This window comes from Gossypium hirsutum, chromosome A08 (assembly GCF_007990345.1).
Source record: "Gossypium hirsutum isolate 1008001.06 chromosome A08, Gossypium_hirsutum_v2.1, whole genome shotgun sequence".
Classification (NCBI taxonomy): Eukaryota; Viridiplantae; Streptophyta; class Magnoliopsida; order Malvales; family Malvaceae; genus Gossypium; species Gossypium hirsutum.
This window is the reverse complement of record NC_053431.1, coordinates 12,332,957-12,359,541: the sequence shown is the minus strand read 5'-3', so window position 1 is coordinate 12,359,541 and position 26,585 is coordinate 12,332,957. Positions and strand designations below refer to the sequence as shown.

The window sequence follows — 26,585 nt, the reverse complement described above, 5'->3', positions numbered from 1 at the left end:
ATTTTTCGGGCCTAATACTTTTGTCCAAACCTTCCCAAATTTTTTGTGGGTAGCCCGGCCCATTAATAGGTCTAGTGCTTACACACGTCAAGAGAAGTTTTTTATTCCAACCATTTCTTTTGTCAACATAGTGTTAGCTTTATTCTTTAAAAAAAAACTCATTAATGACTGTCTAGGATTCTTGGGATGAGATTTTTTAAAATTATCCCAGGATTTTCTGAATTCTAAAATTTTATCACGAGATTTCCTGTTAGGGTTTGGGTTAAGGAAGACATTTTTTTCCTTATTGAATTCTAACTCTAAACTGGGATTCTTGGGCCTAAGAATCTGGAATAAAATTCAAACATCACATCTAAAAATTTTTAGACAAATGGTTCTAACATTTTAGACATCACATCCCATAAGCGTTTTTTTTAAAAACTTTTCAAACTTTTCAGGAAAACCCTTCTTGTTAGAAGCGTTTTTTAAGCTTGTATAATGAAGTTCCATATTGAAATTTCGAGCAGATTTTTTTCATAATGAGAAGATTGTTGATGATAAAAATCTAAGGAGGATTTCATCGTAGTTGGAGTTCTGGCTCATAATCTTCACCTTCGCCTCCATCTTGATATTCATCTTCATCTTCATCTTCACCGCATTCCTCCGTGCTAGATTGCATTTGTATCCTAATTTCCCATTGTATATTGTCTGTGGTATTAATAGGTAGATACGAAGATGACCTACCTTTGTAGATGATGTTAGGGGTATTTGCGACACTATCGGTGGAAAAGTATATGGTGCCAAATAACCCAATTGTGGATAGAATGTTGGACTTGCAAGTGATGGCAGATACATTGGTGTTGTTGTCGTCAGTGGCGTGTAATATGATTTGTAACAACCCGTTTTTAGGTCAAATCTGAACAGTGGTTTCTAGACCATAAATCTGAAGTCAAAATATTTATTTTATTATTTTAATAAGGTTTACAGTATGATAGATTAACTATATGAAATTTTTGTTAAGAAATTTTACCGTTTAAATGCTTAATTCGGTAAAAAGAACTAAATCGCATAACGCGTATAAGTTGAGTTCTATTGTTTAAATGTATTAAATAGCTATGGATCATTAAAGTAAAGTCCTTATACTAAAATTTTCATTAAGAAATTTTACCGTTTAAATGCTTAATTCAGTAAAAAGAACTAAATCGCATAACGCGTAAAAGTTGAGTTCTATTGTTTAAATGTATTAAATAGCTATGAATTATTAAAGTAAAAGTCCTTATACTGAAATTTGACCATGATTAAGGTTAGTGGACATTTATGTCCATGAATTACATGATATATTAAGGTTTTATAATAAGGTTAAATATGTAATTTAGTTAATTATGTTTAATAAAATAAAACAAAACAAAAATTTAGCTCATCCTTCATCTTTATTGCCGAAATTGAGAAAGAAAATAAGGGTTTGAAGCTTCCATGGTTTCAGCACATTCTTAGCTAAATTAAGGTACGGTTTTATCTCGATTTTTAATGATTTCTACATTTTTGAGCTCATTGCAGCTTAATCTAGCTAGACTGTACCTTCGTTTTTGAAATTGCTATAGATTTTAAATGATGTCATTGTTGAATACTTGAGTTATTTGATGTTTAATGATAGATTATGGAAGCTTGATGATAGTTTTACAAGTTTTATAAAGTGATTTTTGATAAAAATGTCAAATAGGGATTAAATTGTGAAATTGTAAAATGTGGTAGTTAAAAGTGTGAAATAATGAAAGATTTAGGCTGCTAGTAGTATATAGGAAATTCGGCTATCATGGGTTATAGCCTAATTGTGTAATTTTGTATTTTTATGTGTTAAAGACTAAATTGCAAAGTAGTCAAAAGTCTAGCAGTAAATTTATAATTTAGACAAAATGAATGTTTTAGGCTAAATTGAATTGAATGAAAATTTGAATGAATTAATTTGATATCATATAGATTAAGATAAGCAAATACCAGAATTAGATCGGGAAAAACGAAAAGTGGATGAATAGCCGATAGTTTTATTCGAGGTTACGAGGTAAGTTCGTATAATTAGAATCGAACTTTTCTATATTTGTAATTATTGAAATGAAAATGTATAGTTGAAATACTTCAAGTATGAATGCTTTATTGATATAATGTATATGTTACCGAGCCATGTTTGAACCGTATGAATTCATAGGATACGAGGGACATGATACTGGTATTACCGTTTTGGTCGAACTCCTGTATTTGTTGCCGACTCACCACAGCTCGTATGAGCTTACCGATGTATCAACTCGAAAGAGCTTACTATTTTCAACTCATTGGAGCTTACCGTTTCAGCTCGTATGAGCTTACTGTTCAGCTCGATAGAGCTTACAGTTTTAGCTCAATAGAGCTTACCGTTTAAGATCAATAGAGCTTACTGTTCATCAGCTCAGGAGGAGCTTACTGATCATGGCTCGAAAGAGCATATATGATGATGAATTGACGGATTATGACACTGTTCACTCGATTATCCTTTGAAGTTCTAATAGGTTCAATGGACTTAAATAATGTTATACAGACGAGTTACGGTTTATAAATGTTACTAATGTTATATATGATATATGAATTTGGAATGATGCTAAGCATTGTATTAATGAATGGTTTCATGTATATTTTTACAATGACTAACATATGATGAATACTTGTGATTAGGTGTTGGTTAATTAAATTGGTTGCATTTTTTGTATTTCTTTGATTATGTATAAATGGTAAGTTTAATTATGTATTATACGGGCTTACTAAGCTATAAAGCTTACTCTGTTTCTTTTTCTGTGTTTCATAGAGGCTCGTTAGCTCGCTTGTTTCGGACAAGTCGGAGTTGCACATCACACTATCCAATTTTCGATTAGTACTTTTGATCTTGTGGATATATGTGAATATGGCATGTATAGGCTAGTTTGAAAGATGTGAGTTATGTCACTTGATATCATGATTTTGGTATATTTTTGTGTATAAATAAGCCTTGAGATTTGGCTTATTTTGATGTTATGTTTTGGTTGAATTGAAGTGTTCAATTATGGTATGTTTTGGCAAGGAATGATGGAATGAAAATGTGTAAGTGAAGTTTTGTTATGTAGTTGATATATAAATGGATTATACATGGTATTAAGTAGGTAATTGAATATCAAGTTGAATTGGTATATATATTGTCTATGAAATGTTATAGAATGAATGTCAATTGGGTTATGAAATGTGATCATTTATACTTGTGAATATTTGTGTATTTAGGATGGAAAAATGGCTTTGCAAATAGCCTATTTTTGTCCACATGGGCAAGGACACCGGCATTTGTCTCAGCCATGTGTGACACACGGTCATGTTGCACGGCCGTGTGTCCCCTGGTGTTGAAACAGAATTGAAGTTAGTATACTCCACACGGCCTCACACACAGGTGTGTGACTGGCCGTGTGATACAAGTTAGTATACCCTCTAAATGACACACTGCCTAGCACACGGACGTGTGACTTGGCCGTGTTGCATAAGTCAGTATCCTCTTCAGTTTTCACACGGCCTGGCACACAGACGTGTCCTCAGCGATGTGTCACAAGTCAGTATGTATGCCCTGTTTTCACACGGTCTAAGACATGGGCGTGTCTACTAGCCGTGTGAGGCGCACGGCCTATTCAATGTGAAAATATTTCTAAGTTTCCAAAATTTTAATATGTTACCGATTTAGTCCCGAATGCATGATTAAAACTTTGTATGCTCGATTTAAGTACATATTAAATGTGAATGAATGATATTGACTGACATGAGATGTTATTTGATTTATGATTGTTCTGAATTGAGTTATAAGTCCGGTAATGCCTTTTAACCTATTCCAGCGACGATTATAGGTTAGGGGTGTTACATGATCCTAGGGATAGAGATGGTGAAAAAAATATTCCTGGAAAAGGTATTGATACATGGTATGATGGTGCATAATATGGTGCTTGTGTAAAAAAATGGGGTTTGTGAAAGCACTAAAAAAATATGAACCATACTGATTGGAAGGTGGTGCACCCATCGATATAGTATTTGGGATTGGAGTTGATGTTAATGAGGTCAACATGTAATCCTATTTGTGGCCTCGTGTGGGGTCTTTTTGGCCTTCTAAGAAAATAATGCCTACTCATGTGGGTCTTTGGTAATAAATATAGTTTAACATAAACTTTAAACTATGTCATGTAATCTGAAGAGGATGCCAAATCCGGTCAAACAATTGGTTTGAACATAGGTGTGATATTGTAACTATGTTCCTAGATGTAGATATATTTGGCATGGAATTTAGGCCTATTCTCATTAGTTCTCCCCCGCAAGTCAATCTTGTGACGTTCATCGACCTCATAAGGTAACGGCAGAATACTTTTCCTAAACTCGAACTAACACATCACTCGATCAAATTCGTGCATCTCAACCGTTGCAAAAATGATCAATGACACTTTAACATGCCAGATATTACAATTCACCAAAAATTCGACTGGATGCATTCTTGAATTATTGGATCAGAATATGGCATCCTTTCAAACTACAGTACAAAATTATAAATTTTATTATGTACCTAATATTAAATTTCAAATCATTACATAAATATTATATAATTGAAAATTTCAAAAACTAACCTCGACTTCTAATCATTGATCTAACAATAGCTGAGTATCTTTAAGCTCATTCGATATACCCATATAACTTGCATTATTGTTCCACCTATTCAAATAATATGTTGTTTCAAAAATATAATAATGGAAAATATTAAGATAACTATATTATTAAATGAATTTTACCTTATTACGAGTGGGAATTCATAAAGAACATTTACTCGAGGACGTAAAAATGCTCGGTGGTACCATGCCTATGACTGAAGAAGGAGTATGCAACCATCTTTTTAAATTTTTTATGCTTCAGTTGCCCAACACATCTCTCGATACAATGTCACCAACACAGTTGATCCCTAATTGAGTCGCCCGGCTTCTTTTAAGTCGACTAGTTGTAGAAGCCATATTAAATGTACTAGATTTTGAGATTTATCTAGCATTAGAAGACCCCTGATTAACCTCAGTATGAATGCTCACACGTATTGTTGTCTTTCAACAGTACTAGCCGAGTTGTCGATATTTGAGAAATTTTCTTCTAATCATTTCATCTCTATCCGACTATCACTAAACTTGTCTGACACCTTGTCTAATAGTTGGTCGCAAATTGCGCTCCAATCATTAATGCCCACTACCCCCATAACAAATTGTAATATTACATCATCGAGTGTGATTGTACATTCACTGCACGAAAGATGGAATGTGTGTAACACCCCAAACCCGACCTAGACATTACAACCAAATTCTGGAGGTCACATTAGCCACCGAAATGGCTAAGTAAAAACAATCAAGCCTTCAGAAATTGATTTTTTTAAGTGTTTGCTTCTTTTTCAGAAAACCCATATTGGGATTTTCTTTACTTATAAAAACATTAATGTTACCAAGTTTTTTTTTTAAAAAAGATCCAATTAAACATAAGTCCTTATTAATTTTGGAAACATATTTTACTTATAATTTACTTTTCAGAAATTCAAGTACAGATTTTGCAGCAGAAAAATACGATGACTTTAGTTTGTTATTTAAAATGTTTCAAACTTATATGATCAATTTTTTGGTTTTCCAATTCTTTAAACATATTACATGCATGCTAAATCAAAATAAAACCCGAAGTCCAATCCCATACCATAGTTTGTATAAAAAAATTTACAGTCCTAAATAATTATGAAATTATAAAATTAAAATACTTTAATTAGCAAAAACTAAAACAAGCCCTCCAAATGTCGTGTTTGATCCTAACTTGGAGGATTATCTGAAAGGAGAAAATTAGGGGGGTGAGCTTTGAGAAGCTCAGTTTGAGTAAAAATGTAACAATTCATTTATAAAGTCGTTCTTAGAAAAACAATAACCATCCACACAATGTCAATAATAGTACATAGCACATCATCAATCAGTGCCATCAATACAAAGTTTGTAATAAGCATGAAAATTATCAACCAGTGCATGAGCATGGGTATGTTCAAATGATGCAATACAAAGTCTCAATAGAACAAATCTTACCCCCATCCGCTACACACCATCTCTATCCACTCAACACACCAATTAGGATAATTAGAAGCCCTTCCAACCTAACACACCAAAGTAATGATCTTTAGCCACCAGAAATTATGCAGACAAGTTGCCAGATTTATTGCGAAAACATCGATAAAAATAGATAATGCAGTTTAACAGCCAAATCAAAATTTGTGGGTAAACTACCAAAATCGCATATCGTAATCTGTCAAAACTTCCTCGAAATCATACATAACCCAACCCCAATGCATATGTAAATGATATTACTTGAATCAGACATTCCCATATGCAAATAAAACAGATCAAAACGTACTAGTTGCACATATAGTTTAACAGATCAAAAACATGCTATTGGCATAGTCAAATAAAACTTATCAGAACATACTAATTGCACTTATAGTTTAACATATCAAAACATGCTATTGGCACATTCGGCCATCACAAAAACAAGCAAGTATCATTTTCAGCTAAGGGTGAGCACTCGATTGAATCGATTCGAATCAAATGAAAAAAATTTTGAGTTAATCGAGTTGACGAATCCTATTTTATCACCCTAACTCAATTTAAAATTTTCTCGAATCGAGTCAAGTGAGATGAAATTCGAATAGAATATATTTGTTCGAGTTAAATTAAAAAATGATTTTAGGTCTTTGTAATCACTATCACTCGCCGTAATCAAATTTGTCCACCGAAATTAAATTTGTTATTAACTTTCATCCCCTCCTAATTTCTTTATTAATCTTTTATATATGGGTTAGCTTCTTTGCTTGCTTAGTTGCTTCAATTATCTTGTGATTCTTGCCACTATATATTTTGACATTATAAAATATATAAATGTAAAAAATGTGACTTTTTAAAAAAAATTATCTTAAAGATCAAATGTGAAATTAATACCAACATAAAATTTTAACACAAATATTTTATGACATCATAAATAATTCTATTTTAACAAAAATTTATAAAGATTCAATATGATTAAACAATTCAATAATATAAATAGTACAAAATGTAAAATTTAATTTAATAATATAAATAGTAGATATAGATAAATTTTAATTTAATTTAATAATTTAGGGGTAAGATGAAAAGTAAAAGTTTAAGGGGAAAATAAAAAGTTTTGGGGGTTGAGGGAGTAAAATTTGGGGGGGGGACATATTAAAGAAAAATTGGGGGGAGGGGGTAGAAAGTGGAGTGGGATGGAAGAGGAGTAAAAGTTTTGGGAAAAAGTAAAGAAGTTTGGGAGTTTGGGGTAAAAATGTAAAATATTATAGTTTGATATTCAGTTTATTCGAATTCGAAAACCAAACTCGATTCAAACTCGAAATCTGAAAAAAAATTTGAGTTAACTCGAATAATTCGATTAATTTGAATAACTGGATCCATTTAACTCTAAATTATTTTTTTATTTTTTCGAGTCAAATCGTGTTTTACTCACCCCTATTTTCAGCAACACAATAGGTACACATACGCATTCGGCTAACTCAAATTAGAGCATACTCACCTTCGATCATGTCATCCAACTCACTTACCCGTATTTGGCCATAATTGAAACATACCCATAGTTAATCAACTTACACCAAATTTTACAGTTAAGGGAAATACTTACATTCAACCTCCATCAGAAGAAAACATAAGTCACAATTGAACGATACCAATTAAAACACAACATCATTTAATTCTTATCATACACTTATAGATCACATAGGGTTAGGATTCACACATATATGACTCAACAATATTTATTTATACATACATTCGGTTATCACCAAATCACACAATTCACTTATGAATAAGACACACACACACATACGAATTACAAAAGGTTAGGAACTCCACCTGATCTATATAGAAGATGGCTAAGGGCGACAAATAAGATTTGTCGAATATTGAGAGAAACAACTACAGGTCACCAAAGGGCTGCTACTGTTGTTGGCTAATGGCACACGGGGAGCGACAAATTGCAATGGCTGTCGATTGCATATGACAAGATGCAATGACTATCGAAGGATGCCGATTGCGTGCGACAGAATGCGATGACTACTAATACAGAAGATAGAGCAGTAAGAAATGAAAAGAAAAGATAGCCAAAAGAAGAAACACCGAAAATTTCAACAACGGAGAACTACAACAACAAAAGGAAACAATGTGCAAAAAAGTTGGAGAAAGAGAGGGAAGTGGGACGACAAAAAAGCGAGAATTTTGGGGAATAATTCTCAATTTTTTTTAAAAAATATATTAAACAATATCCTAACCTATCAGATTTATCTTTTATCACAATTTTATCACAATTTGGTGGTTTAGAGTTTGCATTTGACCCACCCTCTAACAGCAAGGGCGACATAATAGAGGAAGAACAAAAATATTTATCACTTTTTCACATAACAAGATTCAAACTTGATATATTAGGAATCTAAAATCTTAGCATTAAACCAACAAGCTTATTCTTGATAATGAGCAAACAAAAATTAAAGATGAGCTATACGTGCTAATCCAGATATTGAGACAAAATTAATAAAAATTTTCAAGGAAAGGGAATCAAACACAAGACCTCAAGCACACAATCCATAACACTTAACCACTAGACCAAATCAATTTACTTTTAGAAAATGCACAGATAAAATAAAAAATAAGGGCGTGACCATTCTCTCTTAATTCACAAACATGATTCTTCTAGGCCCATTTTTAGGGTGTGATAATTTGTGTCTCAAATCTCTATCTTTCCACCAAAGCGTTGATAAGTGCGGGCTCCAATTTAGTCTCCCGAGCATACGAGACAAATGCATGAATCCCGCCTCTTGCAAGTGTTGTTCAATAACGCGTAGTGCCGTCGCACTTAAATTATGTATATATGTCTCGATAATTCGATCTTTGGTCTGATTATATAAACATAAAAAATTAAAAAAATTAATAATTTTAACAACTTAATAATTATATTAATTAAAAGAAAAAATTAATAATGTTTTCTTACCATTTGTAATTAGATGTCAGAAATGTGTTTGTCATCCAAACAAATAAGAGGCATTGATTTTTTTAAAATTATAAAAATCAAATAAAATCAAAGAAATTAAGAAATATAAAATTAAGACAAGAAGAATTTGAGAGATATGGAATAAAAAAAATGAGAATAAAATAGTAGAGAGAATTGAGAGAATAGGATTGAATGAAGAAAAAAAAATAAGTAGGCTTTATATAGAAAATGAAATAGTTGTTTAAGGGCAAAAATGTAATTAGCCGTCTAAAATTTTAACCGTTGAGAAAAAAATTGATCGATTTATACTTTTTGACCGTTGGATCAAATGACCATATTTTTCTCTCCGAAATCGACATATTTCCCTAAATTTGGGGAAAACGACCTAATTTGCTAATTAACCCGGTCTTGTACTTATCTAAAATATCAGTAAAAATTATCATTTAAATATTTTGTTTACAAAAATTGTCCAATTTATAAAGCAAATTAGAGTCTTCAGCATTTACAAGTAAGTCGAGCAAGTCCTACTATTTTGCCATTACTTTTTGTTTACAACAAAAAAGATTTGTCTAAAAACATGGAACGAGTGCTAGCGAAAATTTTAAAAGAATAATACAATCAGATTCAACTTGGTTAGTTAAACAATAATAAATCATCAGCAATCTAATACATTGATGTGTTTTAATATGCTTTCACAAGTTAAAGAAGTTGATTTGAAATTAATCTTGAACAACCCACAAGAAATTGCACTTCTTTATAAAAGTAATCATATCTCAGATTGAAAAACTTAAAATCAGGTGAATCAAAAATTGTTACAAAGAAAACTCAAAGATCTTCTCACATAAAGATAGTTAGAAGATCTTAGAAAGTCTAGTCAAAGTTAACCTTGTGAAATCTTTCTATTAATCTCAAACTTCCCGTAAAGACTATACTACTTTACTAAAACAACCATATCTTGAGTTGCATACCTCAAAATCAAGTGATTCAAAAACCATTTCATAGATAATTCAAAGACCTACGATTTAGGAACTAGAATTGTGCAAAAAGTTATTCAAAACAACTTGAAAAGTTTAGTTGAAATGGACTTCATGGAATCTTATTAGATTAATTCTGAATTCTCAGATAACTTAAATCATTTTTTTTAACCAATCAAATCTTCTCTACTATTCTTTAACTCACAAATTGAACGAATAGTGGATATTTTTCTAAATGCAAACATAAGTACTTACTTAAAAATTCATAAAAAATCGATTCCGAACAAACTCTCTCTTTTTTAATTAAATGAGTAAATTGACAACTAAAGTTTTCTAATTTGTATTAATTCATGAATCTTCATGAATCTTTTCTTTTTAGCCAATATTAGATATTTAAAGACCTTATTATGAACCTAGTTATTTGGAATTATCAATAAAATAAAAAAGTCCTAGGCGAGTTAACAACATTGGTGGCAATCCTAGTTATATAAAGACTCTTATTCCACAATCTATGCTTACTTAGGTAGCAAACATGCTTCCTATATAAGCCGACCACCTTATGACCCTATTTGAGTAAACTTACATATGTATTTTAAACTCTTAATTAAATTTTTAACTAAAATTAATTATCTAATTAAATAATTTACAAAAACTTTATTTTAATTATGTTAAAGTCATAAAGAATTTGGAGAAGTCTACCAATATGGCATGTTTTCTTTATTTTTTCGTCTGCTCTATTGTGGCACATTTCTTGGTTTCTAGGTTTTAATTTTAAGGTTTGTTTGTTTTGCTTTATCGATTAGGGTTTTTTTAAAAAGGAAAAAGTAACAAATTGTTGTCTTTAACGTTGAATTCTTAAGCATAATATGGAAAGGAATGAAGATCTTATGCGAGTTGGGCTAATTTATTCATTTTTTTGGGTCAAATTCATGATCTTTCGTCAGAATTTGTCACTGAAGTAGTTGTAAAATAGTTTGGTAATTTTATTTGGATGTTTGAAGAGTGCGATTCAAGGAAATTTATTAGAGGGGTGAAACAGTATATGCGTATTCGAGTGAAGATTGATGTACGTTTGCCACTGAAACGTAAAAATTAACTTCGGCTTTCACTTGGTAATTTTATTTATGCGAAATTAAAAAATGAGAAACTCACATTATTCTGTTTATTATGTGTGCGAAAGGTCATGGGGATAGTTTCTATCTAGTTCGGTTGAATAACGATTTCCAAGAGGGAGATATGGGATGGGATAGTTTCTAGGGTTTAGGGTTTAGGGACATTGAGTATTTAGCTGCACGAGGATAAGGGAACAGAAAATTCAGGAGGAGTTGAAAAGTTCTCTTGGGATCGAATGGTAGGGATACTATACTATTGGATTATAAAAAGCATATTAACCCAAATTGGGTATAAATTTGGAAGGTAATCTGAATATGGAAAATGGAGATCGATTAAGTTGGTTAATTGGGCATGGATAGGAATTGATGGCATATGATCTAGAGGAAAATCCAATAGCACGTCTTGAGGGAAAAAAGAGGATGAGACAAATGATTTCTACTGCTAATGGTTCTGGTAGTTCAGATGCATTGGTGGTAATTGAAGAGAGTATGCAGGTTCTTACCTCAGAATTATAAACGACTGCCAAAAGGCAATCCGATCGGCAGCAATAAAACTCTTATGTTGGAATGTTCGCAGGTTGAGGAGTTCGTGAGCAATTAGAAAGCTTCAGCATACGTTGAAACTTAATTATTCCTAAATTGTCTTTTTTATAGAAATGAAGCTGGATTCACGAAGGATGGAGGGTGTTCATAGAAAATGTGGGTTTTATAACAAAATTGATGTACAAGCTGAGGGTATAAGAGGTGGGCTTTGTCTGGGATGGAAATGAGATGTATCTATAATTTTAAGAAGTTTTTTGAAGCATTACATAAATATAGAGGTTCAAGAAAACTCAAGTGGGGAAAATTGAAGGACGAAGAGTTTCTATGGCTCTCCAAAGGTGAGGGGTTGATTAGAGGTTTGGAATATCTTAAAATGGTTGGGTCAAGATCAAAATTTTCCTTGGATGGTATGGGGAGATTTTAATGAGATTCTTTATTCTTATAAGAAGAATGGTGGGTTACCATAGGAGGAAGGGCGTGTGAAGGAGTTCTGAGATATTGACTAAATGTCACCTAGAAGATCTAGGATATGAAAGACCATGGTTTACATGGGAAAGATAAAACTTTGCAGAAAACAATATTAGAGAGGTTGGACGATGTAGTAAAGATAAAACTGTTGGGAAATGTTTCCATATTGTAGTAAACATGTAATTGTTTTCTATTTATTTGAACGATGAATAAATAAATAAAATTAATTTTACATTCCACTATTATGTCTTTTTTATTTTCTGTCTTTTATATTTTGCATGCATAGAAAAATTTTGACAAGCAAATATTAGTTCATTGATTATCTAAAATTCAAACTAAGAATAAGTGGCATTGTAAAGAACGTTTACATTGCAAAAAAGACAAACTTACTTCAGTAGATAATCTAAATGAGTCTGTAATCTCGTAAAAGGATCAAAGTAAGTATTTGATTCAAATACTAAGAAGGATTATTATGTCGTCTACAATTCCAATTGGAGAGATGGCTAGTTTTGGCTATCAGAGCAATTGGCTCCACGAAGACATAGATGTATTCATTGGTAGAATGATACATTGGACTGGACCCAAGATGAATTAATTCTAAATTCATTTGTGAATTAATTCACTTGTGACGTTCATGGTGTGGTTTACCTAAATCCTGAGTTAGTCACTGACCATGCGTATGCAACTCATATGATTTGATATAAGTAGAGGCTTATGCTCTAAAAATGATCGAGCCCATAGTCATATGTTGGGCACATGACAAGTGTATAGCATGGCTTTACTAGCAACCGTGGAATTCATAGCTTAATTAAAGAGTTAATGATATCCTCTCATTGGTATTGTGAGGATTGATAAATATGGAACGTGGCCACGAGTTGCTTGTTCTCGAACAAGCAATTTATCACAGTCATTTGTTGATAGTGATCATATTAATCATTAAGAAGACACAATGGTGACAATGAGATAAAATATTATTGTATTGAATGAACGGATTTAACTCAAAAGAATGAAGGATATCATATAATGGTAACACACATGACGAGGTCATTGGACAAAGCAATTGGATGAATTACTTTCGTAAATAGTATACAATAAGGAGTTTTCAAGCATGATACATTTTCTGAATTGATTCTATGATTATGTAATTGCAAGTTATCGGAATGATACATCTGGACATAATTGCAATCACTAGAGCCTAATTGCATATGTCAGGTTGATCCATCTGCTAGCTCAACAAAAGTTTGATCTGATTGCATTTGAATTAGAAGAAAATTCTATGACTTCGAGAATAATTTAATTGAGTTGATTTATTAGATGTGAAATTAAATTAAATGGTCGTAAGAATTGTTAAACTAGAGAATTTGATTAAAGAATTTTCTTAAAAAATTAATTTGGAAATTCTAAGTGATTGTTCAAAAAATTAATTTTGATTAAGTAAAATTAAATTAATTAAAATTAACATGACATTTTTGAAAATTAATTTTCAAGTCAGAAAATTGGCCCAATGGGTAATTGAACTTGAATATTGGACCTGAGATAGTAAATTGGGCCCAGGAGCCCAAACCGAGACCAAGACTCAAAAACTGGTCTAATCGGACTCGGCATGTAAAATCAGGCAACAGTCTAAATAGACCGGATCGATCGAGTCGTCAGGCCAAACTGACAGCAGTCGAACCGACTTAAGGTGCAGTAAGGGTGCCGTACCTACATCACCAGACACGACCGTGCAAGTGGCTGCGACAACAGCATCCCGATGGCCGACGGCAGTTGGTCATCGGTGGTTGATCAGTGGAAGAGTTACATTTCCACTGGAATTCTACCAGAGAATTTGATTTCAAATTAATTATTTCAAAAATAAAATTATTTTAATATTTTAATATTAAATTAAATTTAATACTTATCTTAATAGTATTTTATTAATTTAATATTAAAGTTATTATCTTAATATGAAATTTAATTTAATGTTTATGTTGTAGATAAGCATTCTATTATTTTAATAAGATTTAATATTAAATTTAATTCAATATTTATCTTGATAAATATTATATTAATTTAATATTAAAGTGATTAAGCTTAATCATAGTTGAACTCTCTAAACTCTCCCTATATAAAGAGAGTATTAGGTCATTATTTACACACACGTGAATTCAAGAGAAAGTTATAGAGAGAAAATTCGCTGAAGAGATTATTCCAGAAAATTTCTAAAGATATTTTTCTGATTTTAACTTGACCCAAAAGTTTAGAGAAACTGTAAAATTATTTTATTGGTAATTTTGTGAAAAAATTTCAAATTCGAAGCGAGCCCACACTCAACAGACATGAGCTTGAGTATAGCGGAGAAAACTACTCAGTCGAAGCACTCATCCTAGACGAATCGAAAATGTACAATTTTGATTAAGTGTTTATTACTTCAGATATCACAACCAATATCTTATTTTAGAAAATTTTTAAACTCTAGTTTTCCCTAAATTTATTTTCCATTGTGTTTTCCAAACCCGTTTTCCAACTGAAACCACAGTACAAATTTCACTTTAAATCATGGTGGACTTTAGAGGAGTCTTGTAACCCTAAGATTCGTAAGTTGTGGAGTACCAATGGGTGGATTGTTCTTGAATGTATGAAATTTTTATGTTTAGGTTTGCAGAAGTGGACTAATTCGTTGAAAAAGAGAAAGAAAGGTAATATAGAAACGCTTCAAAGAAAATTAGGTGATTTGAATTTGGAGATCAGAGATGAGATGAATATTGCGGAGCTTTTGGATACATAAGTGATGCTCAATTTGGAGATAGACAATGAAGAATGTTATTAGAAGCAAAGGGCGAGAGCTAATTGACTGAAATTAAAGGATTGAAATACGATGTTTTTTCATCGGTTTACTTCTCAACGTCATCGAAAAATTGGGTTAGGGGGTTACAAGGCGAGGATAGAATGATTATAATGGAGCAAGGAAGTATGTTAAATATAGCGAATACTTATTTCTCTAATCTATTCTCATCTCAAGGTTTTGGCAACTCGAATCATATTTTGGAAGAGGTGAGACAGTGTAAAATGGAAGAGCAAAACAGGATCTTATCATCAAAATATGAATAGAAGGAGATTCTTGCTGAGTTAAAAAAGATGGCCCCAACTAAAGCTTCGGGTTCTGATGGTATACCTGCTTTGTTCTATCAGAAGTATTGGCATATTGTAGGCCAAGATGTTGGTTCATTTTGTCTAGATATTCTTAATGGAGGCACTTCCTTATTGGAGATTAATCGGACTCACATTGCTCTTATTCTATGTTCAGTCATTTATAAAATTATCCCAAAAACAGTGGTAAATCAATTTCAAAAAGTGTTGAATAATTGTATTGACGAGGCATAAAGTGCTTTTGTTTCGGGTCGACAAATCACGGATAATATTCTTTTAGCTTATGAGGTTTTGAATGCTTTTTTTAAAAAAAAAGAACAAGAATGAGAGGCTTTTTTACATTGAAACTTGATATGAATAAAGCGTATGATAGAGTGGAGTGGATGTTCTTGAGGGAAGTAATGCTAAAAAATGGGTTTTTCAACTGGTTGGGCCGATTTCATTTTGGAATGCATTAGTGCAGTTTCTTATTTCATAGTGCTTAATTGGGAAATGAGAGAGGTCTTTACACCAACTAGGGGCCTTAGACAGGGTGATCCACTTAGCCCTTATTTTTTCCTCATATGTAGTGAGGGTCTTTCAACCCTTATGAGATTAGCGATGAGGGATGGTTTATTAAAAAAGGCAAAAATCTATCATCGAAGAACAGAAATATCTCATTTATTATTTGCCAATGATTGTATTCTTTTTGGTGAAGCCACAAAAGAAGGAGCCTTGGTCTTAAAGCAGATTTTGTAGGAGTATGACATAAGTTCGAGTTAATGTGTTAACTTTGATAAATCAGTTATTTTTTCAGTTCAAAAATACAAGAACAACAAAGAAGAATGCTCTCTAAAGAATTAGAGGTATATTTTTCATTCCTGATATGGTGGGATGAAAAAGAAACAAACTTTTAATTTGTTGAAAGATCGTATGCTAAATTGTATTAAGAGTTAGTGTGTGTAGCCATTATCACAAGAAGGTAATGAGGTGTTTATAAAAAGTGTCCTTCAGGCCATCTCTACTTATGCTATGTACTTTTCTTTGACCGAAGTCCCTGTGCTTAGAGTTGGAAGGAATTATTAGTCAATTTTGGTGGCAAAAGCATGGGGAAAAGAAAGGGATTCATTAATGTGAATGGTTGAATTTATGTGATCTCAAAGATAATGGGGGAATGGGTTTTCAAAGTTTAACGAAGTTTAATTTGGCGCTTCTGGCAGAGCAATGTTGGCATTTAATGACTAATACAAACATGTTGTTAGTAAGATCGCTAAAAGCAAAGTATTATCCGAAGTTGGATTTCATGAGTTCAAACTTGGGAGCTTACACATCTTATACCTAGAAGAATATATGGTCTGCAAAGGGATTACTTCAAGAGGGTTTGTGCTGGCGTATGGGTACTGGTTCCAAAATTAATGTTTGGATAGATGCGTGGGTTCCTGGATTGGAGGGGCACAGAATTTAGACAATATATATTGGCAAAAATTTAGTAAATGTTTCTGATTTAATTGATCAACAAACTGGGCAATGCAATTTTCAGTTTATTACCAGTATGTTTAGTGCTAAGGAAGCAAGGAAAACTCTATGTATTCCTTTAACACAGACACTTTAGAGGGATTCAATTGCCTGGCGAGGCGAGGCGCCTGGGGTATTCTCGGTTCGTAGTGGGTACAACATTCTTATACAAAATTCATTTTTATCTAGGCCTTACTGGAATCAAATAAATTATACAATTTTTTTCAAGCTGTGGAAACTTAACCTACCGGAGAAGATAAAATTTACAGTCTAGAACTCATTTCGAGATTGTATCATCGTAGTAGAAGTGTGGAACAAATTAAACATTTAATAGCATATAGAGTTCATTGTTCTTATCTTTCAGGATTGACTTGATAATTTAGTTTCTACCTCGTCTAACCAAACTTGTAGGATAATGGGGTGTACCCTTTAGGTGTTATGGACTGAAATAAATAAATATGTGCATGATGGGATTAAAAATCAGGCTCAAACAATACCAGAAAGGATTAAAGCTCAATTAGAAGAATTAGATGCCTTAAACAAACTGTTACTTGTTACCAGAGTTGAGATTGTAGGATGGAGGCCTCCAGAGAACGCTTTCATAAAGATAAATTTTGATGGGGCTTTTCAAACTCACTCCCTAAACTCATGAGCGAGGATTGTTATTAGAAATCAAATGGGGTTATTTTGGGGTCAACAAAAAATATTAATAATCACATACCAATGGGTTTCGCTGCGGTAGCTATTGCATGTCTCTAAGTAATCTGATTGGGCATTGATTTTGGGTTTCAAGATGCGATGATCAAAGGCGGTTCACTTACGGTGATAAAGAAACTGCAGGCAAACAGAAAAGATGATTCATGCATCAGTGCTTACATCTCAAATCTAAACCCTTTGATGAAGAGATTTAAAAACTTTGTATTCTCACATATTCAGAGGTAGGGGAACCAAGTGGGTCATCTTTTGGCCATTGAAGGATTAAAAGGGGAAAGGAATACTTATCTTCTTGATAAGGTGCCAAATTTCGTAAAGGAGGCGGTGGCGAAATATTGGCAGGGAACGGTTGGGGGGAGTATCTCTGGTACTGTGCAATGAAAATCAAGTTCAAGGTAATGTTGGGCTGCACACTGACCGGGGAAAGCAGTAGTGAAAGGAAGTAAGAGTCAATAGGAGAAAATAGATAGTGGTGTTTTTCAAGCCATTGTCGAATGCTTCTGATTTTAAGAGCCATAAGGATCTGGTTTTGGGAAAGGAAATATTTGGAAATGGACTTTTTTTTATTGTGATTTGTGTTTCCAAATGGCAGAGTCCATTAATTAGGCTGGGGTATAGTTATTATTTTTAGGAAATTGGGTTTGACTGTTTGTGGGGTTTTAGTCTTCCATTTGTTATGGTTGTTGGACTATTTTGATTTATTTATTAATATCTTCCAACTGTGTTATTTCAAAAAAAATTTATGTTAAAGTTATGTCAATTTTACTATATTAAAATGCATGCATAAATTTATTAAATTAATTTTATTTCATTTCAAATAATTAGATAACATTATCTTTTAATTTAGCTCCACTTAGGATTTTTCATTCAATCATCCGGATACCAAAGTGATTAAATTAACCTTATATCAAATTAATCATTAAATTTAAAAAAAACACTTATTACTCCAATAAGTAAAACTAGTGAATCATTTTTCTTTGTTCAATCATTTATTATTCCATACAAGTGTTCATATTACATGCAATCTCTTAAAGAGTTATGTTGAGGTAGTAAAGGGAGCAATTGAACATATATAATGAAGGCTAAAATAACATGTAATTAAGTTCCGACTCTTCATTTATTAATTACATAGTTATTTCGTTATGGATTCAATCTACCAAAGGTACCACGATTGAGCTCCACATTATATATCATTACGAAAGCTACTTATTTTAAACTTTAGTTCAATGGTCTTATCATATGTGTGTTATCTTTATAAGATATCCATGATCCTTCTAGGTTAAATTTTTTCACCTAATTCGATCCATTTTATGTCAAAGTCACCATTATTTCTTCCATGACAAAAATTATCATTAATCAAATCAATAATAATAATGAAAAAATGTTTGTCCTTGATAAATACCATTAACCTTGTCCCATTTTCATAATTCATACAATACAATTGAGAGGATACCATTTACTTTTTTTTATCGAGCTATGGTTCCACTATTGTAAGTGAAGTCATATCATACATAAGTCATATACTCAATATGCTAACTTTTTGCCCCTTACCAAGATTGTAAGTTTTCGACATATCAAAGTATATGATCATTCACATACTTAATTTAGGCTAATCATACCATAAACGTTACAAATGAATAAATTTGTAAACGAATTTAGAATAAATTCAACTTGAGTCTTATCTAATATATTGTGAGCCCAAATAATCACATCTATAACTCTATTTCTAGAAGCCAATTCTGCTTTGATAGCCAAGATAAATTATGCTCAGATAATCAAGATAAATTATCTCCCCAATCAAATTTATAGATTATATACTAGTCCTTTGAATAAATCATTTGCTCAATTTGATTCTTTAAACTATAGGCAATTTAGATTACTTACTAATATATGTTATCTTCTCACATTATAATTTGACCATAAAATGCAATTTAATACTGGTTGAACTTTAATTAGTGAATGAGTAAATATTTACTTATATATTTTACTTTACAAGAAAAAATCATTTAGGATAATCTAACATATATAATGAATGAAATTTGTTTATTTTCATGAATAAATAATTTAACCATTTTAACAATTTATCAAATATGATGAAATTAAGAAAATTGAGATTTAAGGAAATTTTATTTGTTTATACTTAACAGGTTTTTAGCAGAGCCTCAATTGAGATTAAGGAAATTTTGCAAATTGCCAAGTTATTAATTTCATCATTTATTTTAGTCCTAATACTACAAATCATCATGTTAAAGCTTCTATCTCAAATATTTTTTAGGTGGAATCTACGATTGGACCAGATAGATACCTTGGACTTACATTAGTGGTGGAACAAAAAATGTGCATTTACTGGAATCAGAGTGCATTGCTGCTAAAGAGAACCAGTGGAGTGCATGACTGCTTAGAGTGGTGAGGGAATTTTTATCAAGTCAGTGCTTCAATCTATTCCTACATATTTGAATTACAATTGTGTGTGTGCTGAAACCAGTAAGGCAATGCGTGAGGAACGTCGGGGTATCTACTAGTTGTAGTGGTCAAAACTTTGCGTGCCAAAAACTAGTGAGGGATTGGGGTTTAGGGACATGCATGCATTCAATTTAGCTATGCTTGCCAAACAAATTTGGTGAAATACTACAAAACCTCAATCATTGGTAAGCAAAGTTCTATAAGCTAGGTACTTCCCTGTGGGTAGGAACCCACCTATACTTGGCGAAGCCTTTGGAATGCAAGGCATGTCTCGTGGACAGTTTATGCTGGAAGGTTGGGAATGGTGTTAATATTCGAATGTGAACTGATAAATGGGTACCTAGTCTTCCATCCTGCAAAGCACAATCTTAAAATCAACAGAACAACAATCTCTTTTGGGTAAAGGACCTATACACTTAGGGATTATTTGATTTTTTAAGCCTTTAGTCTTGCAGAAGCCCGAGCTCAACACTTAGGGCCATCTGATGATATGTTAGTACGATAGCACTTGAGATTGTTTTGCTTGCCATACTTGAGTAGTTCTTATGTTGCTTTCTAGGCATATTTTAAAACTAGTCATGATTCAGAAAAGTACAGTATATGGTGGTGCTTCTACTGTAGAATTTAGAAATTAAACCCTTCTCTTTATGCAAACTCATAGCATCTTGTTATTCTTGCAGCATTTGAAAGATATTCATCAAATAACTTGTACAGATGGAAAACAATGTTTTGTTGTGTAATGAAAATGGTAGTTAGGCAGAAAAAAATGATGACAAATTCTGCAAAAACAAGAGTTGTATATTATTTGAGATTCATAGGACAATGATAACCATCTCCAATTGAGAAGGAAACACTGATAACTTCCACCAAGATTGATGGAAGTGGAAGCAAAGTATACAATCTTAAAACCTACTTCAAACTTGACACAGTAATTAACAAAATTATTTCTTAATTTGGTTTGCGAGTGACCTAATGCTGTTCTTCATCAAAGTAGTGATCAAGGGACGTGGATATGCCAAAGATATCAGTTCGAGGTGTTTGAGTAACTCTATTATCAGCATCATCACTATCCCCTCCTCCATTGATTTCCTCTTCTTCTGCAATGGGAGATGAGAAGTCCAAGCACATTCCTCTTATCACTTCTTCATATGATGCAGATAGATCTTGGGAAGTCATTTGATGGTACTCTACAAGCTGGTGAAGGCACTGGTTTTCCCTCACCAGGTTTGCATTTTCATTGGCCAGTCTTGATTTCTCTGCTAGCAGTGCTTCCAATTGAAGCCTCACCTGTCCCAAAAAAGGCAAACAGTGATTTACAATCTGCCAAGACGAGAAACTACTGTCTGTAAGTGGATACAGAAGAAACTCACCAGATCATCTTCCTCGGGTCGGATCCCTTTGGTGAACCCATCTCGAAGCCTTCTATTCTCTTCCTCTAGCAAACTGCAACGCTCTTGCATAAAACATAAATCAGATTTTATGGACTTCAACTCTCTGGCAAGTGAAGCTGCCTTGGTGGCCATCGAAATTGCAAGCTGAAAGAAGGGAAGCAAAAAGGGTTTGTGAAACTTGAGAGAGCGTGGCCTATTAGTTGATGAACAAGTGAAAGCAAAGTAAGAAGTTTACATTTTTGGTTTTCTTCATCATCTTCTTGTTTTGGGGGCTTTGCTCATTCTCCTTTTGTGAACCATCATCTCCTTTATTATCATCTGAGCACTCACTGTAATCAAACTTCCTTTTCAGACCGATCTTACTCTCTTCTTGGTTTCCTTTTTGCTTTGGGTCTTCCTCTTTAGTCTCCGAATTCTTCAGTTTACTATGAAACAAATCGGTCAACGTTGGAGGTTTAGCCAGCTCTCTAGTTCCCTTTATAACAGAGCAGAAGTTTAGCAAATTTGAGCTACAAAGCTAATCTCATGAACATAATTCTAAGGGCCGTTTTGCTTTAAATTTGGAATAAAATTTGTTTAAAATTACCTGAAGAGCATTGTCAAGGTTATTAGATAGCTGAGAGAGTGTTTGTGAGATGGAATCAAACCCTCTAAGCAAGAGCATTGAATCCTCTTTCAATCGCTTAGCTCTGTTGGATTCTCTTGAATTCTGCAACCCCCAAAGAAAATAACGGAGCAAAAACCTTATCAATTCAACATCACCCCCACAAGCAAATTTTCATAGCATAGCACAATTAACTTCAAAAAGATGAAAAATGAAGAAAAACTTACGATCTCCGTAGGGAAGGAAGGATCCACATTTTGGACGGAGATCTTGGCATTCCGGTCACCAATGAGTGCATCGACCCGGCTACGGAGGGTGCTCCAAAAACGCTTGTCTGAAGCTGGGCTGAAGAGTGGAGATGAAGAAGAAGCAGCCATTAAACTAGTGGGATCCTGCAAACGTGTTCAAATTACAAACCAAAGAAAATGATATATTAGAAGAATGGAGAAACAAAAGAAGAAGAACCCCACTAAAGCATAGAAGAAGGGAAAGAAAAGGTAGAAAAGAGAAAAGAACCTTCGTAAGAGGAGGTGGAGAGGGAGTATCAACAGAGACTGAAGCAGCCATGGCTATTGGAGGAGAAAAGCGAAAGGGGAGAAAGAAGCAGAAAAGTAAGAGTGTAACGGCTAATTTTGACGCTGGGAATTTAAAAAGAGTGCGCCGATCGGTGCTAAGGCTAACGTTCATATATCTAATACGATAAAAATAATTTTATTTTTATTGTTTTTAATTGTTATATACCTAAAAATTATGTAGATGATTTTATTTTTTAAAAATTAATATGCTAAATATTTAATGAAATAGTTTTTAATATATATTAAAAAAGGTTAAATTTTCAAATATTTACTATTTTAAAAATAAAATAAAATAAAATAAAATATATTATTAGTAGCTTATTTTTTAAAAATTAATTGAATTTTAATCAGTTCAGCATTGTTTATTTGTATTAATTAAACTGAAATTGAAAAGATTGGGTTTGATTTGAATTTTGTTGGTTTGTTATGATGCTTTGAATTTTAGGGAATTATTGAGTTTGACCATCCTCCTACTTTATAGCTTAGCTAAGGCTAATTTTGTAAATGCTGGAATCTGGATTTCTTAAAACAGTTGGGCTCAAGCCCAAACTTTGTCTTTTCTTTTTCCTTTTTTTTATAAAAAAATTACATTAATTGTGTTTAAACTTTGTTTAAAAATATTTTTAGTGACCTAACTTTTAAAAATTATGTAATAGCTACTAATGTTATTAAATTGTTATTTTTTTGTCAGTCAATTGTTAACTTCTGCTAAAAAAAGTAACGTTGCCCCTGAATTCAAAGCACTAATAGTTAATTTGATCTCTCAGCTATAACTAAAAATTCGATTTTGATATTTTTAATTTTTTTTAAAAATAATTGTAAAAATATTGAAATAATATATTAAAAAATTCATATAGACAATCACAGTATTTGAATTTTCACAAAATAAAATAAGATTAAATAACCATTCACTTATATCCTACTTGTTTTTTCATTTGCTTTCTTATTTTACACTCTCTTCATTTTCATATTTCTTTTATTCTTTTTTTTTTAATTTAGATTAGTGTCAACTTCGCTCTTCTTGGACCATTAAAAATAATATATATATATATATATATGTTATATTTATAACTAGAAGTAAAATTTTGACATAAAATTTAAGAGAAAAAATGGTAGGTTTGGAGAAGAATAACACTTTATATTATAAATTTAAAAATTCAAAATTTCATAACTAAAATTTAGTTTAAAATGCAATCAATTAGTAGTTAAGTTACAGAAAAGAAATGACAAGTTTAGAAAAAAAAAAGTAGGGTACCTTATATTATAAATTAGAAAAAAATAAATCACAATTTCAAAAATTTAAAACAAACTAAAGAACTCAGACAATATAATAGAAGATTTTACTTTTCTCTCTTGCCCTACTTTTATAATTTGAAATTCAACTTGCTATCCAACTAAAATTTAGAAAACAAAGCTTTAACACTTAATTTGTTATTATTAATTTAAAGAAACAAGTAATTTGTTATTATACCATTATTTGATCAATTGGTAAATTTATATTTTGATTTTCTTTAATAATTAATAATTTAATTGTTAAATTCATTAATAAAAGAAGAAAATAGTGGGAAAAAAATGAAAAACTAGAAAGAAAATGAAGGATATATATGTCATAAAATAAAAGAAGAGAATAAAGAACAAAAAGAATGGGAGAGCAAAGAGAGAGTGTATTTTTATTAATCAATCAGGATATTTACAAAACTTTTTCAAAGTCTCTATTACAGGTATAAGAAGTATAAATGAAGTAGATCTATCTACTTCTAATGACTATTAGAGTTTAAAGTCTATCAAAACTTATCTTGATCTTAATAAACATCCAATTAATAAGATATTCATAATAGGATAAGATTTTATTGTAATTATTATAATTATCTTCTTTTTTTCTTTATTTTTGCAAAGAGGAAGGTAAAGTCGTAATAATACCTATGATATCATTTAGTAAAATATTCTCTATCCTTATCAGTGGACTTTCAAAAATTAGATAAATTAGAATCCTATGTGATGGCATGATGGTTAAGGGTATTTACCGCCCCAGATGTGACTTGAGTTCAAGTCACGCTAGTCACGTTAATTGTTCGGGATGCAACTAAATTTGTCATAAAATTGGTAGCTAAGTTTGCCTCCATGTGTATGGAATTAGCTTGAACTTCTCAATTCCTCCGACACAGTTCCTTGATGCTAAGAACCAATGTAAATAGACTCACTTCTTTAGATTCATCATTGAGAATGTGTACTACAATGGATTTGTTACATTCCGGTACTAATTTTCAAATTCTTCTATCCTATGCCACCATTAAAGATTTTCCATAATTCTACCTAGGTAACCTTGCTTACCTTTACATTCCTACCATAATTGATTACCCAAGCTCCATTAGTATCTCGAAACACTTCTCTAGTTGAGGATTTTATAGTTTAGCTTCACCTATCCAAGTTTAAGAGAAGTCCAATCGATATTTTTTATAGATTAAGATTTATGTGAAGTGCAACTTGCATACTAATACATTTGTTCTGTGACTTGTGGTATTGCAAAAGGTGGTGATGAAAATAGTAACTCAAAAACTGTTATCACTTTACTAACTCCTTGCAAGTATACGAAATTGTTATCAAATAATAAATTACAACGAAATAACTTTATTAAACTCACAGAAAAATTAATAACCAAACTAAATAAATAAATAATACAACCCAAGTTAATTAATTAAAGTAACTAATTATTAAATCTAAAATCAACTAAAATTAATTAAACAAACAAGAGAAAGTATAACTAAATCTAATCTAATCTAATCTACTATTCACTAAGAACATAAAAATAAACAAGTGCAAGGAGAAATTGTAGTGGTGTAGTGGTTAACAAATCTTTAATTAGTGGTTAATAAATCTTTAGTTAATCGAACTTAATAATGTATTCTAGTAATTGATGAATCCAGGGTTCATAACTAAGATGTGCATCAAAGTGTAGGTACCAAAATTGAAGCATAGCTAACAAACATCTAGAAATTTCCTAAGTTGGTGTATAACTTATATGAGTTAATTATAAGAGCACAAGCTACATTTATATAGTTAGCCCATTTTATTGTGGAATGCAAACACATAAGCTTTAATGAATGATGCCAAGGAATGACAAATAAGGGTTACACTCAATGTTGAAAAACTCACTGCCATTATCAATCTTAATGATTTTGATGGGAACAAAAAATTGAGTTTGTGCTAAAGAAATAAATTATTTAAGGCAAATAATGGCATCACCTAAATTGATAAAGCCAAGTAATATTAGTGTGGTTATATAAAATGGTCAAAAAAAAAATCATCAACCACCATATGTTGATATAATATAAGGACCTCTGAGATCAATGTGTGTGAGTGAAAAAGTATCTTGTACCTGTGAATGACTAATAAGAAAGTGTGAACGAACTTACTTGGGCAAATAGAAGAATTTGTAGTGTGCTTTTTACAAATGAATTTAAAAATGTGAAATCTAATTCACTTTCTACAAATATGCATGTCCAAGTCGAGCGTGCCAAACTAAAGTAGAAACATCGGTAGAAGAACAAAATTAAGTAAGAAAATTGGTAAAAGAAGAAAACAAAAAAAATACATGGAAGAAGATTGAGACAATGTTGATTGATTTTTGGTTAGACACAAGGATGTAGAGACCTTGCTTTTTATCAATCTCCTTCATCCTTTTAGTACAAAGATCTTAGATTATGCAAAAGTCAAAGATAAAAAAAAAAAAAAGACGAAACAATTTAGATCTAAGTTAATTTTGGGATTGAAATAAATTGTAACAAAATTATAGTAGATAAAGAATATTAGTAAAGTTTTCATTTTTTTTATTTTGGTAACTACATATAGCCTGTAGCGATGTAAAAATTTTGGTTTCGGTCGCTAATTGTGGCGATTTATTGAAAATTTGAAAACTTGAAGTTTGATTTTAAAATAAAGAGGGAGTCGCCACCGATCCTTTTTCCTAGGTGTGATCGGACACCTATTAGATTCATTTTTTAAAACAAAAGGAAGGCTGAATTTAGGTCTACGTTAAAAGC

At 31.8% G+C, this 26,585-nt stretch overlaps 1 protein-coding gene and 1 long non-coding RNA gene across 3 annotated transcripts; both read right to left on the bottom strand.

Annotated features, from left to right (window-relative positions):
- Positions 1-7,459: 7,459 nt before the first annotated feature.
- Positions 7,460-18,082, bottom strand: LOC107951877 (uncharacterized). 2 transcript variants are annotated; one of them, XR_001698651.2, is made up of 4 exons: positions 17,727-18,082; positions 17,520-17,632; positions 17,357-17,438; positions 7,460-8,983 (listed from the first exon to the last, which is right to left on the bottom strand). It is a non-coding gene; the product is annotated as an uncharacterized lncRNA (long non-coding RNA). The 2 variants fall into 2 exon arrangements; XR_001698649.2 differs by lacking the exon at positions 7,460-8,983 and having other exon boundaries at positions 17,248-17,438.
- Positions 18,083-20,752: 2,670 nt separating this feature from the next.
- On the bottom strand, positions 20,753-22,656 carry LOC107951868 (uncharacterized). The gene is made up of 6 exons (XM_016887038.2): positions 22,487-22,656; positions 22,198-22,362; positions 21,953-22,075; positions 21,602-21,841; positions 21,346-21,510; positions 20,753-21,262 (listed from the first exon to the last, which is right to left on the bottom strand). The coding sequence occupies exons 1-6, from the start codon at positions 22,535-22,537 to the stop codon at positions 20,945-20,947; spliced, it is 1,062 nt and encodes a 353-aa protein (XP_016742527.2). The 5' UTR covers positions 22,538-22,656; the 3' UTR covers positions 20,753-20,944.
- Between the last annotated feature and the right edge of the window lie 3,929 nt (positions 22,657-26,585).

Coding starts and splice junctions, on each gene's coding strand:
- LOC107951868 (XM_016887038.2), bottom strand. CDS start 22,537: ATGGCTGCTTCAGTCTCTGTTGATACTCCCTCTCCACCTCCTCTTACG. Junction 22,076..22,197: donor CTTCCTTCCCTACGGAGATC/GTAAGTTTTTCT, acceptor TGGGGGTTGCAG/AATTCAAGAGAATCCAACAG. Junction 21,842..21,952: donor ACCTTGACAATGCTCTTCAG/GTAATTTTAAAC, acceptor TCTGTTATAAAG/GGAACTAGAGAGCTGGCTAA.